The following is a 20,264-nucleotide window of genomic DNA, read 5'->3' on the forward strand; positions in this document are numbered from 1 at the left end:
AAGTGCCCTTAGTTTCTTTCCATGTTTAAACGTGCATACGTAGCTAATTAGATCAAACTATAATATTTCATTGAGTTTATAATATTTAAAGTAAAACCTTCTGTTAAGTATTTAATTAATTATTCGAAAGGGAGAATAGAACAATTATAAACTAATAATAATAATGATAAGGGTTATCGTGTACAGGATTTCAACGCGGAGATTCCGTGGTTCTATATATATACGTATATATAGTACATTATGGGGCAACCAAACAGTCCAAATAGATTTTGCTGCCAATGTTGTTGGGATGTGAAAGAAACGAATGGAAGGCGAACAATCACTTTTACGATATAAACGCTCATGTTTATCAATACTGCTTTCCTGTTTTGTGACTTTTAGAAAAAAAATAAAAAACTGATAAAATTATAAATGTGGTTAGATCCGCAGTGCTGAATAAAATCAGCTACTCTGCAGTCAGTAAGTGTAGTGCAAGATGGAAACATAAGTTGGAATCTCTAGACCAATCTACCTCTGAAAGTAGATGAAAGTTCGAAACCGGTTAAGGATACGATAAACATGTGCTCAACGACGAAATAAGTTATAAATCTCTAAAATTTCCAACCCAATGTACGTAAGTAATAAAATGCTATGACAATTTTACTAAGTTTTTTTCTAAATTTAAATGAGTGTAGATTCAACTAGCCTCAAGGCTTACGCCACTGCGACCCCTTTGGATCTATTGTGGCTACCCCACTCTAGAGCTCGCCCTCCAGACCTGTCCTTATGATCTGACTCTTAATTCTGGAGAGCGACTCTTGGGTAAAGCTCACAGGCCTTGGCTTTTCCTCCCCGAGAAGTAACATCCTTAGCCACACGATCCCCTCACGCTGACACAACATGTGCAGTGCCGTTTTCTCCTCTTCCTGACAGAACCTGCAGAGGCCCATGCGATGCATGTGTTTTCTGAGCCGGCAGTGGCCGGTTAATAGGCCTACAATTATCCTTATAGCTCCACGGCCTTGACGGATTAATTCTGCTGTCAGAATGAACTCCTTCGCCTGTCTCTGCCCAGTGGTGGCGAGCCACCACTCCTGAAACCTACTCTGCACCCATAAGTTAATGGCCACAGATTTAACACACTTCGAAACCCCAAAACAGGGCTCCGGGTCAACGAAGTGTCCCGCAGAGCCTTCCCAGGCCAATAAATCTGCCGCTTCGTTTCCCTTATGTCCTGAATGACCAGGTACCCAAATCAGAAAGACCTTATTGTGGTCACTAGTTTCCTTCAGGGCACCCAGACAGTCCCAAACCAACCTTGAATTAACCTGGTAAGAACTAATAGCTAGTAGAACAGCCTGTCTATCCGAGAAAGTTACGACCTTGGAATTAATTATTCCTCGACCGACAATCTCGGCAGCACAGAACCTTATTGCAGCTAGCTCAGCCTGAAAAACCGTAGCTAGTTTTCCTAGGCTAACCGAAAAGCTACATTTCGACTTCGCCCTGTACACTACCACTCCCACACTCTCCTCCGACATGGAGCCATCCGTGTATCATCTAAAAATTACCAACCCAATGTACGTAAGTAATAAAATGCCATGACTATTTTACTAAGATTTTTCTAAATTTAAACGAATATAGCTAATTAGATAAATCTGAACAATGTGTTTAGAAAGTTTGCATCTTAATTAGAAGGTTACTGGTTGCATTAATTATTCAGAACCCAGCTTTTAAGTTCTTGCTAACAGAAATTAAATTGTGTTCGAATTAGAATATTTAAAAGGCTTTTTAGTCGTCGTTTTAAATGTTCAAAAGTCAATTTTAGTTCTATAAGATGGAATGTTATTTAAAACTGTATTAAAACATTTATTGTAAATGTCTCAATTCTCAAAAATTATTTCACTTTTAATTTTCACCTGCTAGAGGCATCACGATCTTAATTAAAATTTTCAAAACTAATTTATTATTTTCTTTCAACTGAAGCATCAAAAACCAAATATCGGAGATTCTTCAACTCTCTTCTTCTCTGCAAAAATCCTCTGATAAAACTTTTACCCACACCTCGCTTCCAGATCGTCCAAAACGTCAATTAAAACGCCGATGGCCTTGTGACCACCTACAACAGGTAAAGTGATCAATTCCAGCAAGAGCGGCCAGCTTGTCTTCTCCAGTTAATCCAAGAAAAGTACTTAACGACAGAATCACTGAATATTTTTTTTTTTATTGTAAATGGCAGAGAAAATGAAAAAAAAAAGATAAAAGAAATTCTTGTGGAAGAGTTGGAAATTTGAAATAGGGAATCAGAAATTAGAAATGATTTGAACAATTATAAAAACACAAATTAGACAGATTTTTTTTTTTTCTGCAGCTAGCAGGAAATCGAGGTCACAGGAAGAGATTTACCCAAGAACCTTATAGTGGCTCAAAAGCTACAGAGCAATGGACAAAAGTTGAATAAGAACCTTCAAAGATATATAGAATTTCACCGAACAACCACGCTGTTAAGTTGTCTGTTTGTTTGACAAACTGTGACGGTTATCTTGCTTGGTCTGTATTTTATATGAATAAATCGTTATATTTCGATAATTAAATTAGTTCTTTCATAGTGCATTTAAGTTTTAAATTCTCAAATCTGTAGCTTCTAATTGTTTGAACAAATTGCCCGCTGAGCCAAACTAAGAGGCATTCTAAAATACTTCAAGCGTCACATTGACAACATACAGGAACTGTTGTTAGTTTATCTTAGACATTACTATTGAGACCGCGACGGCCAACGATTTCCTTAGCGAAGGAAATCAGTAACGTAAAACTAATTTTGAAGAGACACTTCAGGATGATCCCTTCTCTTTCTTGACGCATAATCACGCTGTTTGCTTGTCTATTTACTCATGCATACAGGTAATTCCCTAAATGCATTACTTTTACTATAAAATTAAGAGTTTGACTAAGAACCGTTTAAAGAAACCTCAGAATTAAACAGTAAAATTTAAAAAATTATAACATGATTATATACAACTATCATCAAGTGGCATAGATGTATGCGTTATACATAGTGATGTAATTATATGTTACTTCAAAAATCTTCCCTGCTTACGCTACAACCTAGAGGTTCGGGTCTCGGCTTCCCCAGGCAGCATTTCTGCATCAACATGCAGCTTTACGCTTCATGACAAGGACTTTGTTGGTTAAATGTGGTGTAGTAGCATTCTCACTTCACAGCCTGAGTAAATTTACTCTTTCGAAACCAAATATAAACAGCAACTTTATTATGGTCTCAGGCTCATGAGGCATACACTAAGATTGGCGAGTTAGGTTCTGAATTATCATTATTTAGTTGCGCTACCAATCATATAGTGTGTAATTATTCAATTTAGTATGCGTTAGATGATTTAACTCCTTTTGTTGATTTCATTTATCAGATGTCACCAGTTCCCAGTTTCCAGAGATCTCATTTAAGTAAATTTCCCTTTCTTTGGAGTCCAGAAAAGTCTGGGTCAAACAATTCACATTCTCCGACCGCATTTATACTCTCTTTGAACACATTTCTCGCGGCTCCTCCACATACTTTAGTACCTAAATATAATGAGCCTAAAATGCAAGTCATTGTATTTTTTTGTGAAGTATACATTTTTATATTTCTTTAAAGTTCCAAGTACGAAGATAAGTGTTCTGTTAGCGTTAGACATGAAAGCAATCCACACCGGATGCTAAGAACACCCCTCTGGTCGCATAGAGCGATACCGCTGCCAAACTCTCGAATAGTTTCTCTCGTGGTGCATCACCAAACAGTATTACTAGGAGCTGATAGAAAAAGAATCTCCAAGCAGTAGTCCAACTAGGATAAATACCCAATTCTATTCCAGTTCCAATCCCTTAGCGCAATACCGCTCGAGAGATATAATGCCTTGCTTGACGGAAAATCATTATAAATATTAAAAATAATCTGAAGTATACGTAAGTATTTAATGCAATTACCATTCTCACTATGGATTTACAATGCAAATAAAATTGCCCTAACTTTCTTTCCATGTTAAAACGTGCATAGCTAATTAGATCAATCTGAACAATTAGTTTAGAAAGTTTGCATCTTAATTAGAAGGTTACTAGTTGCATTAATTATTCAGAACCCAGCGTTCAAGTAGCAGATAATTGAAATTATATTTGTGTACTCGAATTAGCGCACTGAAACTGCTTATACTTTGCCTAGAGTGTGTTGTTGTAGATTTTAATAGTACATTATTTCTTTAGCCATCCTTAAAAGTCATACACGTCTAGCAGTTAGTAATAGATTGCAATCCTTAGGTTCACATCTAAATCATTTCTCCGTGACGTCTACTAACAAGAACGAGGTTCCCAATAGGGCAATGAATCGCCCAGAGCGATCTTGGACGCTGGTTGCGCTGTAAACCATATTTTGATACTAGAGTTTTCGTTCAGAGATTATTGAGTCAAATAAGCCAATTAGAAAAACTGTAGCTTTATGGGCGAGATTTGCGTGCAGTATAACTCACAAAATTGTTATCACTTTTGACCAAAACCTATCCTGGAAAAACCATGTTTCCCAAATCTCTCGTCGTTCCATCCACATCCTAAAGCAGTTTAATAGTTCCCGTCACCTTTTTCCTATTAAGACCCGACCACTTCTAGTTTCCTCTCTTATTTTCCCCCATTTCGACTATGGTTGCTTAGTGTATGGCGGTCTTTCTGGTGATATTGAAGCTAAGCTCAAGCGCCTCATGAACTGCTTTATAAGATTTATTTTCAGCATTTCCAGAGACTCTCGCATTTCGCACTACTGCGATGAGTTGAAGTGGCTTTTTCCTGTCTATCGCCGCCAGTATTTTTTGGCTTCTTTCCTTTTTCAAGTCATCCAATCTCAAAGGCCATCCTATATTTTACAACTCTTCAAGTTTAAATCCTCGATCCATTCCCTTAATACTAGATCTCGCTCATCTGATCTCTATATTCCCTCACATCCTTTGACAAATTCTTCCTTATACGTGCTACCTCTCTCTGGAACTCCTTGCCATCATCTGTCCGCCATGCTCCTACCCTTTATACCTTTAAATCCCGTCTATTCAGTTATCTCCTTTCTATCCAGCTTCCTCCGGAATTTTAATTGTTTTAATTTATTTCCTTAATTTCTATTGTTATTTTTATTTTCACTTTTTGTAAATACTTAAGTATATTTTCTGTTTAATCACAGGCCAAACTATTATGGCCTCTAACTGTACCTGTTTTTATTCTTAGGGGACAATTGTCCCAGAATAATAAATTTATTTTCTATTCTATTCTGAAATAAATAATGGAAGTTTTCAAATTAGGAAATTCATCATGAAGGGTTTTTTTTTTGCCTAACAAGTGGATAACTGGAGAGAGGAACGTAGATTTACTTCTCGCCGGCGTAGTCAGTCTCAACATCATATTTACATAAACCACTAATTTTTTGTTTTGAAAAAACGTTTACATTTTCACTGTTTCCTGTTTTTGTTAAATAAGTAAAAAAAAAAAATACTGCTGTTCAATGCTTAAAAATAGCTTATGTTCAGTGTTTATGGTCAATACTTTGCTCAAGATGTAAATATTTGAACCATGTAAATGAATAACGCGCTCCATTATAGAATGTGCCAAAATAAGTTTGAAAAAATATTTGTTTGTTCTCATTTAGAATTAGTTTTTATAAATTTTATTGTATAATTAAAGAAAATAATTAAAAATAAACATAGTGTGTTTACAAAAGACGTTCTCCCACACAATTTCCACGTTATCATCTTATTAAGTTCAACCTATTGAAACGATCAAAATTAAGTCCAAAATTAATTAATTACACATGTGGCAGATCTCTTCGACACTAGGGTGTTTCTATAAATGTTGAAAACATTTAAATTTTAAAGAGCGCCGGGCGGAAAATCAAAGTTCATTTTAAAACAAAATGTTTCGTCCATATTAGAGCAAAATCGATTAATATATAGAGGTCGCTAACATTGATCAAAAAAATTTTATTTTGCTTTTTTTAATAAAAAAATCTTAAATGTTTTGTATCTTTTCACATTATTAGCTAAACATGTAATTGTACAAAGTTTATTTAAATATAATTTGCAATAAAGACAATGCAGTTGGAATCATTTTGATGGCCTTTTTATTTTCAAAGTTATGAATAATTAAAGAAGCTGTTTTTAAAAAAAATATTAAGAAAAATGTACATTTTTGAAAAATTTCGATTAATTAACGTTAAAATCACTTTATTTTTTATGTGTTTCGTACAGAATTTAAAAAACCAATAATTTTGTTTACTGAAACGTCTAAATTAGGGAATATTTTGCATTTATTGTTATTATTTGAAATTAATTGATTGATAGTAAATTCTTTAATTATTCATAACTTTGAAAATAAAAAGGCCATCAAAATGATTCCAACTGCATTGTCTTTATAGCAGATTATATTTAAATAAACTTTGTACAATTACATGTTTTGCTAATAATTTGAAAAGATACAAAACATTTAATAAGGATTTTTTATAAAAAAAAAAAAAAAAAGCAAAACAAAAATCTTTTGATCGATGGTAGCGACCTCTAAATATTAATCGATTTCGCTCTACTACGGACGAAACTTTTTGTTTTTAAATGAACTTTGATTTTCCACCCGGCGCTCTTTAAAATTTAAAAGTCAACATTTTTTGAAACACGCTAAACGACAGATAGCGGAAAGAGTAACTCGATAAAATGAGAAAGTAATAGTAAGTAACTCTATAAAATGGTATAAATGGTAAAAACACCCAAGACCTGAGAAGGATGTCCGAAAGAAGTTCGCATCCCGTGAAACCCTTTCAAAATAATAAGTTTAACAAAAGTAATAAACTGGAAAATGTCTTAAAAACGGATTTTAGCAGACATTGAGTTTTGTTTGATCAAGTACACAAAGAATGAAGCGGCACTTCACAGCAAAGCCACAGGGTACCCCTAAATTTGTGTTTAGGTTTGAAATGTTTAATGGCAAAATATTTTATAAAAGTTATGCCCGATAAAACTCCTGGAGGTGGAGCTAAACTAAAGCATTGACTTAATCTTCTCTGCTTTCATAAGTTCATTGCATTATATTTATTACTTATCTTTTCATACGGACCTGAGAAGACTCAGTCTTTTGAAACTATTAGAAGTTCACAATTTCTTACATATAATTGATACAAGCAATTCTATCTGGAATGAATCGCACTTCTCCAATATCTTTCTAGGTTATTTCAATGAAAGAAGTAGTAAAACATTTGTTTAGTTTAAATGTCATGCAACAAACCAATCAGAAGTATCAATAATAATGAATGATAGATTCAATAAAATAAAAAAAAGAAAAAGAAAAACAAGAATCTATTTTTATCCATTGGAAACAGACACAACAATGGCAGTGTTATTTCACATTTTCTTGGGCACGAATCTTAAGAAATAGAAATGTAATAGAGGACCGGATTTAAGAATTTGAAATAAGTCATTTAATGATTTAAATACAGTATCAGGCGAATTGACCTCAATCTGAGGTATAAAATGTTGAAAAGACTACTCGACAAACGTTCTGAAGACTGACCCAGACGGACAAAAGAAAACTATACACCGCCCTACTTGCCTCAATATGGACATACGGAATACAGCTCTACGGAAGTGCCAAAAAATCGAACATCAACCGACTTCAAACCTTAATCTAAAATTATAAGAACAATAGTTAACGCTCCCTTCTACGTCCCCAATCACACAATACACTCTGATCTAAATATTCCTCTCGTCTCTGAAATAGCCCAATCTCGATACACAAAACTCCACTCAAATCTACACAGTCATTATATCCCTGTGATCCATAACATGTCCACTACAACACTTACTTCAAATCCACAACGCGGACTAAAGCGGCGGTGGCCACGCGATCATCTCAACATATAATGCCTACCTCCTAGGATGGTTGCTGCGTAAGCTTGCCAATCTGGCGAGCTAACGGCTTCCATCACTGGATGGTCGTTGTTCATTCCACTCTCGTCTCTTGGCGCACATGCATGTGCGCGTGTATGTATTACACACTTGATACATGCATGTGTATTTGCGCTATCCTTATCTCTCATATCTTTTGCTTATTGTACTGGATACGGTTGCAAAATAAATAAACAAATTAAAAAAAAAAAATACAGTAATTTACAAATTTAAAAATATAGGCAATTATAAGCTCTAAACAGGCTGACAGCTTAACGGGTTAAAGTTAGACCCTTTTTATTACTAGCAAAGATCTCATGTTTATAGAAGCGGCTTCGCCATTGTCTTCATAACCACCAGAAAAAAAATAATCTAAAGTTGTTGAGTAAATACTTTTCTGTTCTTTTGACGTCAATTACCTGCTAACCGCACTAAAGTCAAATATTATATCTGTTCTTTTGACGTCAATTACCTGCTAACCGCACTAAAGTCAAATATTATATCTGTTCTTTTGACGTCAATTACCTGCTAACCGCACTAAAGTCAAATATTATAAATATACTGGTTAACTTCAAATTGCATTTATTACAATCGGTTGAATTTAAAATGAAACCTATTTTGGGAAACTTTTTACTTCAAATCTCTTTCCGTATTTCTTCTGAGGCGGCCGGTAAAGTTAAACTACTAAAAATTTTCTTAATAACATCAAAATAATTTTTCAATGCCGAAGGCCGGAATCAAACCGAGTCCTGCCTGAAATTGCTCAACAAAAATTGGCGCCTTCACTTGATAAATTTATTCTTAAGTAATGATTCTTTCATTTTCATGGTAAATATTAAAAAAAAAAAATTTTTTTTTGATAAAGATCGTTAACTGAACAAGATATTAACACTTTCAAATGGTTTAACATTCAAATTTCTTGGCAAGTAAAACGAGCACAACTGCGCACCACTCTATATATCTATAGGAAGGAGTATCAGCCAACAGTTTGTCTCTCTATACGGTAAATACTTGCAATTGTTTCACCAAATTAAAATAATTTTTATTTAATTTCTTCCTATAATTAATATAGTTCGGTTGTATTCTTAATTAAGATTAAGATTTCAAATTAAGATTTGCATCTTACTTGGTCTATGAATAGAAGAGGGCAATTCTCTGATTCTAGGCAGCTAGTTAAGTTGCCAATAATTTAGTTACGTTTCAACAATTACCAATTACAGAATTAACAGCATCCAGGCAGGCTACTTGAGTACAACATATTCCATTTTTCTGACTAAGTTCTTTTACCTTGAACAATCTTATTCACTCTCAAAAATAATGATTATAATATAACGGATAGAACACCATTTCCATCAATGAAACGTACTAATAGTAGGAGAACAGATGGATCGGTCAACTTGCTTTACCAAGCAAAGGTCATCAACTTAAAATATGAGTCTGCGTTGACGCAGGTGAAGCAGAAAACGGGGTCAAGCAATATTTTAGAGTGCAGTACGTACCAGACTGAAAACTATCCCCATCCGTTATTATTTACATACGTTTCTAATATTTACTCAAGAAATTATCCTTTAAAAAAATGATAATAATAAATTTTAAAAGGCATAAAGAATAGAAAATTTATGCCTCTACAATACTTACGTAAGCAAAATGTTAAATTAAAATAAATAAAGTAATGCCTATTTTTTTAGGCGGACCTAATTTGGTAGGACAGCCTAGTTTTTCAAGTCCGCTGTTTAAGGGTTTGTTAGTTTCGGTTTGTTCTCTTATTCTGTTTCCTAAACACAGTTTTGGGGCCCAGATATCAGCTCAAAAAACAATTTTAGGGAAACAATGAATGCCAATTTTGACCTTATAATCGAGTAAAAAGAAAAGATTGAGGAACATAACAAAAAGGATTTGAAATCAGTTTTAAGAAATAGTTTGGGAAAACAAGGAATGGTTAATTTGTAGTTATAGTCGATTACCAAGAAAAGGTCAAAAAATCAAGAATGCTGGAGAAAACAATATGGGGAAACCAAGAATGTTTATATTATACTTAGAATTAATTAAAAAGTAAAATTAATGAATACATTATTAAAAAGAGTTAGAAATCCATTCCAAAAAAAAAAATAATTCGGAAAAAACAAGAATGATAATTTTGTAGTTTTAGTAGATTTAAAAGATAAAATTAAGGTAAACATAAAAATAGTTTAGACCATTCGGGGAATTGATGAATAACAATTTTGAACCTATAGTCGAGTAAAAAGAACAAATAGAGGAATGCAACGAAAAGATTTTGAAATCAATTGCAAGTAAGAATTTGAAAGGAAGGAAAAATTTTAAAATAAGGATTGGTATTTTTATACCTATTGTCGATTAAAGAAAAAGAAAAAGTTTAAAGAAAACGTAGTAAAGGTTGAAATCAATTTATTAACTTTATATAGAATTCAAAAATTAAAGAATTTACCAACATTGAACATGTTTGACGTAGCACTAATATTAATTTGTAAGTAATAAATGTTATTAGCATGCAAGAGTAATAAAAATATTGAAACTCGAAATTAAATAATTGATAATACAGTCTTACCTTGTTTAAGGATTATAAAAGTCCTTCAGCATCACAGTAGATCTACCAGTCCAATAGCACTTGACACTAGTTAAAATAATTCACAACACTATTTGCACTAAAACTGTAAATCCTGCGCTAAGAATAACTTAAACACCTTTTATAAAATAGAACATCACTTTAACACTCACTAATTTTCACTTAAAAAATCCGATAATAAAGAGACATTATTTACAATTTAAAGGCGGCCACCGTTAACTGGCCTCACTGATCAGATGATAAATTAGGGTTCTCAAAGCAGAGTGATCAACTTTTCTTTTTTTCTTCATTCAAAATGTACAAAAATTAAATTTAATTAGTGAATTTTTATTTCAAAAATTTTAGCTGTAAGATAAAATAAATGGTATGAGTGTTCTGGCCAGAGTTGGTCACTCTGCTTAGATAACCTTACTTTACCAGCTGATCTGCCTGGCCACTTAATGGCGGCCAACTTTAGCTGGTTAATGTGAATTCATTAACATGATTTTTTAAGTGAATATTAGTGATTGTTAAAGCGAAGTTCTATTTTATAAATCATGTTTAAGCAATACTTAGTGCGTGATATATGTATAGTGTTAGTGCAAATTGTGTTGTGAATTATTTTAAAAAGTGACAAGTGCTATTGGACTGATGATCTTCTGAGATGCTAATGGATATTCCTTAATCAAGGTAAGACTTTATAATCAATTATTTAATTTTGAATTTCAATTATATTTTTATTATTCTTGCATGCAAATAACATTTTATCAATGTTTTACAAATGATTATTAGTGCACGTCTTGACTACGTTCAATGTTGGTTAATTTTTTGATTTGGAACCCTACAAAAAGTTATTAAATTGGCTTCAATCATTTTGAGTTATCCTTAAATCTTTTTTTTAATCGACTATAACTACCAAATTTTCCTTCCTTGTTTATTAAACCTTTTGCTTGCATTCTTTAATCATTTCTATCTATTTATCCGATTCTATTTAATTGGTTCAAAATTAATCTAAACTTTTTGATGTTTTAACCATTTATTTTTTATCGATTGTAAGCTCAAAATTGGCATTCATTGTTTCTTCAAATAGTTTATTGAATTGATATCTAAACCTACTTGTATTCTATAATCATTTCTTTTTAATAGATTCATTCCTTGCTTTCCCCAATTGTTTTTTGGAAAAGTTTTCAACGCTTTTTTGATGAATTCTTTATTTATTTATTTTTTTTTTTTTAATCGACTATAAGTTTAAAATTAGCATTCTTGTTTTCCCATCTGGATTTTTGGAAGTGATTTTCAATCGTTTCTAACTCCAAGAGATTTCTCGTTTCTTTATTGGAATCTTATTTTCTAACTTTCTTAGAGGGAAGATTGTTGCTTACGTTTTCGGTAGATTTACATTCAATTTTCCATTTATTTTTTAATTTTTGAACCTATTTTGTTATAAGGTAACATGTCTGTAAGTCGGTAATGGTTTTGTTAATGTCCGTATTGTAGTCTTTTGTTAGCGACATTGTGTCGTAAGTGGTTAAAATCTTTATATTAGGTTTAGGTTTTCCATTGAATAGAAATTGAAGAGTATAGATTCATTGCTCCTTAAGACAGGCTCGCAAGAATTGGCGTTGAATACTGTAAATGTTTTTGACTCTTACCCAGAAATTTAGTTCTTGTAAAAGGGATAGTTTGATTTGAATATTTAATGAAATTAAGAACGTAAGTCTGCCTAATTTTGTCCAGAGTGCCAAAATTTTCAAATAAACAAATCTTCAAATCGGATTAATTGATGGTGACGTTTTACTCCATTTGTCATATACTCGGTCTCACCTATATGTTATGGTCGCGTTTATGCAGAACCATGGTGTAATATAGATTATATTAAGGTAACCCATATATTGACCATTTAGCCTTCAAATAATACATTTATTCAAACATTGCCACAAAGCTTTATTGTTTTCTTAATTTCCATTATTAAAAGCTATTTCAATTTAGGTTCTTCTATCCTACATAGTATTTATGGCGAATACCTTTTGTACTCTCTAGATATCAATGAATTTGTTCTACCAATCGGAAACTTACAATAAGGAAAAGTCTTTTTCTATGACATTTTTATTTGTTCAAATGTTTTCATTTCTGAATAAAAAGTTTGCGTATTTAGTTGATCATTCAATGATGGTAAAATAGACATACAGATATATTTAGTTGTTTAATAAAATTATTATTGTATGTTATATTACGCAAATAATTAAAAAACTAAATACTTAGATAGATTTTGGTCGAATTCAAGAATTTTCGCTTTACGACTCATTTTCATCGATATGTTAAAAGAGAACAGCAAAAGCGACACTATTGTAAAGATAAAACAAAACAAAATATAAGGAATCAAACGCTTGCTAAAAAGAACCAACTTTGGGTTGGAAAACTATAACATGATGGCGCTCGTGAGGGAATTGCTCGCATCCCGTATTTTTCAAAATAATAACTTTCCAAGAAGGAAACTGAATATTTTAAGTATAAGAAGATCTCATATTCTTGTTCTTAGAAGTCTTAAAGTCAACTGCACAAAAGGAAATTGCAACAAGTAAATGTGGTTCATGATTATGCAATGTAAGGATTATTTGAGTGGAGAATGCACCCAGTGGTGTCAGTCCATTATAGTAAACATTTATTGTGCTGCTCTCTTGATTGTGGAGTAGATCTTCTTCAATTCACTCTCTATGGAGGTTATCTGGTATTGCAGAAAAATATAGGTGTTCGATTAAAGAATTAGGTTGAGCTGCTGCAGAGGATTCAAATTTGAGTGTTTTCTCTAGATCAAAGAGATTTTGAGGTCATTATGGATGGTGAGATTAGAAAAATGAAACGGAATATTAAGAATTTCCCGAAGTCTTTTTCACTATAGATCCGCACACTTCGATACCGTATGACCAAATAGGTCGGAGTAACATCAAGTGTAGGAGTCTTTACCAAAAAAAGTTGATAATCTGGTAAAGTGACTTTTAATTACCAAAATTTGAAATTACTCATTGTTGGTACATTAAAACTGTCCGGTAGGTAGGACAGTTTTATAAGGGTTGATCGTCATCGTTTACAGTACTTCCTAAAACGATTATTACTAATATTTCTATAACGCTTAGTCCGATTTGATAAAATTTAGCAAGAAGAAGTGGTTAATCCTTCCCTACGTGACTCTAATGTGCTATTATGCTCTTACTCCTTCAAAGAGGATGTTTTGCAAATTATCGACGCGTGAACCGATTTACGACAATGAATTGTCATTCGATTCGAAATTTTGTGTGGATAAAGCTTTTGTGGATCTCGACGTTATCATCATTAGAAACGGAGTTAGCCCGACTTAAGTATGACCATTTACTGCTACTAAAGGGAAGTAATGCAATCGTGCGTTTTTGAAGATTAATTTCTCTTCGTTTTTTAGGAAGAAGTACTGTAAACGCATTTTAATTTTTCTTAATCCTCTTAATAGGAAGTACTGAAATCGCAGTTTAATTTTGTTATTTACGTACAAATACCTTCCGATTTTATTCGAGACATTTTCCTAGAAAATTTTATTTGTGGATTCTTTGGGAACCGCAACTCTAAGCATTCTTTTAAAAGATCTCTTCAGTGATAGTTACGGGTCTGACTTAACACCATATCAGGTTATAATGAAAGTATTGGTCATTACAAATTTTAAGAAAATATGTTTTTGGCGTTTAATCAACCCTTATAGTACTTAACATTTTAAACTGTAAGTTTTTGTTAAGGAGATTAATATATGTTATAGTAGTTATTTTATTGCTAGAATATTGAATATATTAAAATCGTTAGGAACTAATACGTGACTAGCACTGCCATGTGTAGCAAGTAGCAATTGCAGCTGCAAATAGTTCGGTCGCTTCTTTGCCTGACCTGTCACTCACATTATTCTGACCTTTGACTTCCATTAAAAACACTAATTAGAATTAGAGGCTTACAAGGTATTCTTCTGATAGTAAACTATAGTGGTAGGTTACTAAAGTAGTGGGTGGAGGTAGCGTGTGAGGTTATCTTTACTCTAACCTATATATCAAGTCAACCTATTTACAGTAATAGAACAATCTGCTTCAGTGATCTCTCTCAACTCCTCACAGTTTGACTGTCTGCTTCACAATGAATCTATATTAAGATAGTTCCAATCTGTTGTAGATGGCAGCTACCGCGGCTGTAGTTAGAATTTTATTCATTAAAGACTAGATAGGTAAAATCCTAACAAAACAATAATAAATCCTACCTGATTAGAGAATGCCATCTTGTTGATTTTACGATGTTGAATTCTTCATATCCGGAAATATTAGTACTTGCCAAAAAAAGTGAATTTTTCAGTTTGGTCTCTGAATGAGAATGTGTTGGTGTTTCCGAGTGTGAGCAACAATATACAACCGCCATATCGGATAGTTTTAATCTGTGAAACATTTTTCCGGAAAATTCAATTTTCATTTGGGGGGGATGAGTAGATTCCCTCAAAAGTATCATTTTTGTGTAATTTATGGTCCTATCACTTGCGTGCTGATACGAAGGGTTAAAGAGCGAATCGATTTTAAAATTCTGAGTTCAAAGAAAAGTTCTCGAGTCTGAAGTAGCAGTTTATTCCATGGATCGTTCACTTATTTAAGATTCTTTTGAAAATGGCTCCTAGGATTTTCTGTAAACTCAGTCTGAAGATTGCATATAGTACTTCAGTTTCTCATCATCCTGCATACAGTTTGAAAGCAAACTTAGTAAAGCAACTAGTCCAACATTCTGCCAAATCTTCCTTTTATTTTGAATGACTATACTCGCATTATTCGTATAACCTATGGTTTCACCATCGGGGACTAGAACTGTCGCCATTGCCAATAACCCAACGTAATAGCCCCCTTGTCTTGTTGAAGTAGATTTAAACGAGCTACTGAGAAAACAGCGAATAAACGAACGAGTTTTGGTGGGTGTACTTATCTTTTATTACTGGTTACAGCGCCATATTCTCAATTTATAAATCCCCGAAAGGAAATTTGGGATTTGAGAATGGAATTTCCTATAAAACACACTCATTTCCTATAAAATTAAAATTTTCGACTACCTCTGCTTTGGCTAATGAAAAAGAGATAATTTCAAAACTTCTATTTGTGTATGTAATGATGAATTAATACATTAATTCAGAACCAATAGTTGACCAGAAAGTTAGCCTATTGTAATGTTTGTTTCTTATTGTTTGAAACAATCAACTCGTTTGAGATATAAATATTACAATTCCCTGAATGTTAACGAACCATTGGCATGATATTTACAAAATTTTAAATAAGACGAAAATTTCATTTCGTCACAAAATATTCAGATATAGAGGGGGGAACAACGCGGAATGATGGTAATAAGTAAGGAACGGATTTTTATGTATTTAAAAATGCCAAATATTTAATTAAAATATGCATTTATTTTCGTCAATTATGTGGAAAATATGTGATTTTCTTAAAATATTTTCTGGAATATTTAAGTAAAATGGACATTTTTTTTTTTATGAAAATGGATTTTTTTTGGGGGGGCAAGTTATAATTATTTATACAAAGAAAAGAACATTTTTACAATTTATAAAAAGATGTGTTAAATTTTCAATTTTGAAAACTTCACTCTTCGAAATTGTTTGCAACCACATGAAATTTCAAATGTTGGAACGTAAAGTGACGACGATCTGGGCGTAAGATGGACTTGTAACGACTAAAAGATCGTTCAACATCTACAGATGTTATAGGTGCCTTGCTGAAAGAAGTTATCTTGTTGGTTGTAAAGGGTACCCGATGTTCTGAGGTGACTTCTGTTCCACTGATAATATCAGAAATCTGACAGATGGTCTCCCACCCTTTGTTCTTGCTCAGTACTTCTACCAGTTTTGATCTGATCAGATCTCCCTTACTCCCAGGTATTCCTTCCACCTTTTCGATGACTTTTTTAACGTTGGACACGTTTTCTGTCAGTCGAACATTTTGGGACACAAGTTGGGTAATGGCTTGTGCAAGAAATACGCAATTGTCAGAAATGAATGCAAGGTCGTTCCTTAAATTAGGTTTCTCGAATAAAGACTTGGCTGTATTTATCGCTACTGCTTCGTCTTCGAGATGTGAAAGGACATTCTTGATTTTATTGTAGTTTTCATAGTAATACTGAGCTGCTTCCAGCCAAGTACTCCATCTTGTCAATATTGGTTCTGGTGGAAGGCACAAGTCTGGATAGAGATCTTTTAGCATTTTAATGCTACTTGGTGCTTTTAAGGACACTTTTTTAACCGAGGAGATTAAGGAATCTACGTCACTGAACAAAGATCGGACAGTTTCTGCTACTCGATGCAAGGCATGAGCAATACACGTCACATGAATTATCTTAGGATAAAATACCTGAATAGATTGCCCAGCCTTGACCATGTTGGGGGCAGCATCAGAGAGAAACAAAAGAACTTTTTCGTTCAAAACTCCACTGGGCCATAGGATATGCATTGAGGCATCGAAGAATCGTGAAATGGTGGAATGATTGCATTTTTCGAGAACCTCACAGTTCAAAAGGAATGGCTTTGAATCCACATCAGCATCACTGTCAAGTTTTCCAATAACTGCATTGGCAATATACCTGCCCTCAACGTCATCAATTGTGGTTTCATCAATTGACACCCAAATCGGTCCATCTTTGATATGTTCTCGAATTTTGGTTAGTGTATCTTTATAGATATCTTCCAGGTAGTTTTTCCGCAGAGTGCTTTCATCAGGCATTTTTTTCCCAATATAGGTCTCTAAGAATCCTTTGAAATGAGGATTTTTAAGTTTGTGGAAAGGGATATCTGCTCTAACCAAAGCCCGACACAGATCTGTACTCAGAGTAGACTTACTTGATGATGGAGAGGTAAGGAAGGCTTGATAGGACGTCCTCTCTTTCTTTCTGTTTTTATTCTCTATGTGCGATCCGGTGGCAATATGTTGGGTGACTTGGGAACGTTGAGAGCAAGAAACGCGCTTGTCACAAGCTGTGCAGTACAAAATGTCTCCATCACTTCGAAAAAGTTCTGCTGGAAACTCGCAAAGATATTTAGCAACCAGTTGTTTGTTTGAGGCCGATGTTCGTGGCATTTCACCCAAAAAAGAATACACTAAGTGACCGAACGAAATGAATTGGACACTTCAACGAACGAGCTGAAAGAACAGACAACCTCAAAGAACTAACAAGTGCCCGTCACTGTTTAGCAGCATTCTGTGTAAATTACAATAACCATTGTACCCACTGTGATTCACAGCCCTACAGTCTGTGGTTCACAGTTCCTGTCAACCACCTCCCAATTATGAAAATATGCCCAAAATGAAAAATATGTACATATTTTGATTAAATATGTAGAAATATTTATTTATTTTAATCAAATATGTATAAATATGCGATAACATCCAAATATGTGGAAATATGTGAAATAAAAGTAGACTCAAACGGCTTAAAAAGTGTCAGTCAGTATGAATACTTCTAGTTGAAAAACGTCTGTAAATTGCCTAGAAAAAAATATGTAAATACATACGAATCCGTTCCCTAGTAATAAGTGATCAAGTTAGATCACTAGTTTTTAAGATCGAGAACTCTCCGGTATGAATGAAATAATTTATTTAATCTGTAAAGTGTGTTTGATGTGTATGTATACACGTCAAACCAAATCTCTATTTCGGTGCGTTCGACGTGTATACTCGTTGTGAAAAATATAAAATTGCCATTAACTGTAAAAACTCGAAATTTTAATAAAATACAATAAGAATATTATTTGGCGGGACGTTTCCTTTATCTTACCAATAGAACTGCCAAGTATTTTATAGGGGTTGGAGGGAGTCAGCCAAGTGATAAGTGGTTGGTACATGTTTGGTCTCCGCATTAGAGATTGGGAATTACGCACACAAATAAAACCTCTCAACCCTCGTGCAATGCCATTTTTACTTTAGATAAAGGTTCAGATCTCAGTATGAGCATGATTTCATTTTGCACACAATTCAAAGCTGTTGCGTCCTTAGTTAACTAGAGCAATTGCATACGTGAAGCGGTGCAAAATTTTAAAAGAGCACAGAATGCTCTGTAATCTCAAGCCCCAGAGATTGCAGACTATTACGACGTTGTAAACTTTTGGTTGTTTTTTCCTGTGTTCGACGTGTAATGCACGTCATTGTCTGATTTTAATTCCGCACACTGTGTGGGGTTTTTTAAAACTAAATTCCACGCTTAACTGGTTAATAACGATATTTAGTCATTAAAAAGATTAATAGAAATGTTCCACTTTGAACCTTTCCAACTTGGCAATCAAAGGGATATTATCTAGCCTTCCTAACTTTTTTTCTATTTTTTCCTAAATATATTTTAATCTGTCCCTTTCTACGTCAAAAGTAGCCAAAATTAAAAAAAAAAAAATCAATGTCGGATATCCGTAGATTTAATTCACTGATAAAGACAAATATTTAATTTACGTATCTACAAATTGATAATTTCATGTCTTGACTGATAGATATCTTCCAATTTTACAAATTTAATTTTTTTTCTTTTTCACTCTATTTTTATTATTTATATTTTTGGCGTATGTACTCGCGTATCGAACAGATTATGTTCTTCTTTTATCGATAAATATTTTTAAACATTGCAGTTAAAAAAGTAATGTATTTTATTTAAGGAAAAAATTATTAAAATATGATCAATAAAAAAAATCAATAAATGGAATCTATTTTGGAAACTTATTTCTTAAAATAAACAAAAATCGATAAACTATTAGTCAGAGTTCTTGTCAAAATATGTAGTTTTTGTTTTTTATTTATTGAAATATAAGGTTTTTTTTTTGAGTAGGAATGGAAATTTGAATGTAGAGATATCTTTTGGATTTTTTTTTTAAACCAGCCTTTCAGACTAACTAAGGAATTTTGGTCTGTTTGTTTTTACGATCAATTTTTTTAGTGTAAAAGACTCAAATTCTGTTGAAAGATTATAATAAATTAATTTTAATTTTTCTTAACGAACGAGTGGAAACAAATTTGGTAAACTAGATGGACAAACAAAAGAGACCAGTTATAATGAGTTGCGTTAGGTATGTGAGGGCTTAGTTCCGCTCGGTTGGAGCAATGACATGTGTAATAATAGATGGCTGAAAGGAGTCAAACTGTTGGAGAGGTCGCCAAGTATTATTTTTGTCTTTCCCATACCTGATCTGTCCATAAGAGCTCATATTAATCTGACCTTCAGATTCTTATCTCTGGTTATTAATAAATCATATATTTTACTATTTATAATTTAGGAGAAATAATATTATTTGAGTGAAGAATGCTCCAGGAAAGATTTTCTACACCAGCCTTCCAAAATGCCGCACATATTTCGGTGATGGCAGTTGGTCTTTGCTAGGGCAGGCCTTTGCCTTTCTTGCGCCAAAAGACCCTACAAGCACATTTTTTTTAAAAAAATTGGCTGGCCGCACAAAAAAAGAATGAATTCAAAAGGTATTCTACAATTATCCTCCAAACAAAATAATATTTTATTACAAAAAAAAAAAAAATATTTTGGGATCCCAAAAACTAATTTTCATATTGAAATAATTATTTCTCTGATAGAATAAGATTAATTTCACTACTGAGTTGTAAGGGGGATGACTCTCTCCTCATTCTGGAGAAAATTACTCAATAGCTGAGTATAATTTAATACATGACTATGATAGACATGCGTACTACGATAAATCAACGATATAATCCAGCACTGAGGCACCACGGTAG

At 33.2% G+C, this 20,264-nt stretch overlaps 1 protein-coding gene and 1 long non-coding RNA gene across 14 annotated transcripts in view; one reads left to right on the forward strand and one right to left on the reverse strand.

Annotated features, from left to right (window-relative positions):
- The window catches only part of LOC141449495 (uncharacterized), a 179,470-nt gene extending 168,594 nt beyond the window's left edge, over positions 1–10,876 (reverse strand). Inside the window, exon 1 of the long non-coding RNA XR_012455555.1 lies at positions 10,498–10,876. This is a non-coding gene — a long non-coding RNA (uncharacterized lncRNA). The remainder of the gene's footprint in view (positions 1–10,497) is intronic.
- Positions 1–20,264, forward strand: part of Sh (Potassium voltage-gated channel protein Shaker) — an 820,486-nt gene that overhangs the window by 594,906 nt on the left and 205,316 nt on the right. The window contains exon 1 of one of the 13 annotated variants that reach the window (XM_074118983.1): positions 321–609. The exons of the other annotated variants lie outside the window; for them this stretch is intronic. Coding sequence (XP_073975084.1) covers positions 608–609 — 2 coding nt within the window. The 5' untranslated portion in view covers positions 321–607. Of the gene's footprint in view, positions 1–320; positions 610–20,264 lie in introns of those variants that run through there. 13 annotated transcript variants of the gene reach the window in all.

The sequence above is a fragment of the Rhodnius prolixus genome, unplaced genomic scaffold (assembly GCF_049639745.1).
Source record: "Rhodnius prolixus isolate KJV_2025 unplaced genomic scaffold, Rpr scaffold_2, whole genome shotgun sequence".
Lineage (NCBI taxonomy): Eukaryota > Metazoa > Arthropoda > Insecta > Hemiptera > Reduviidae > Rhodnius > Rhodnius prolixus.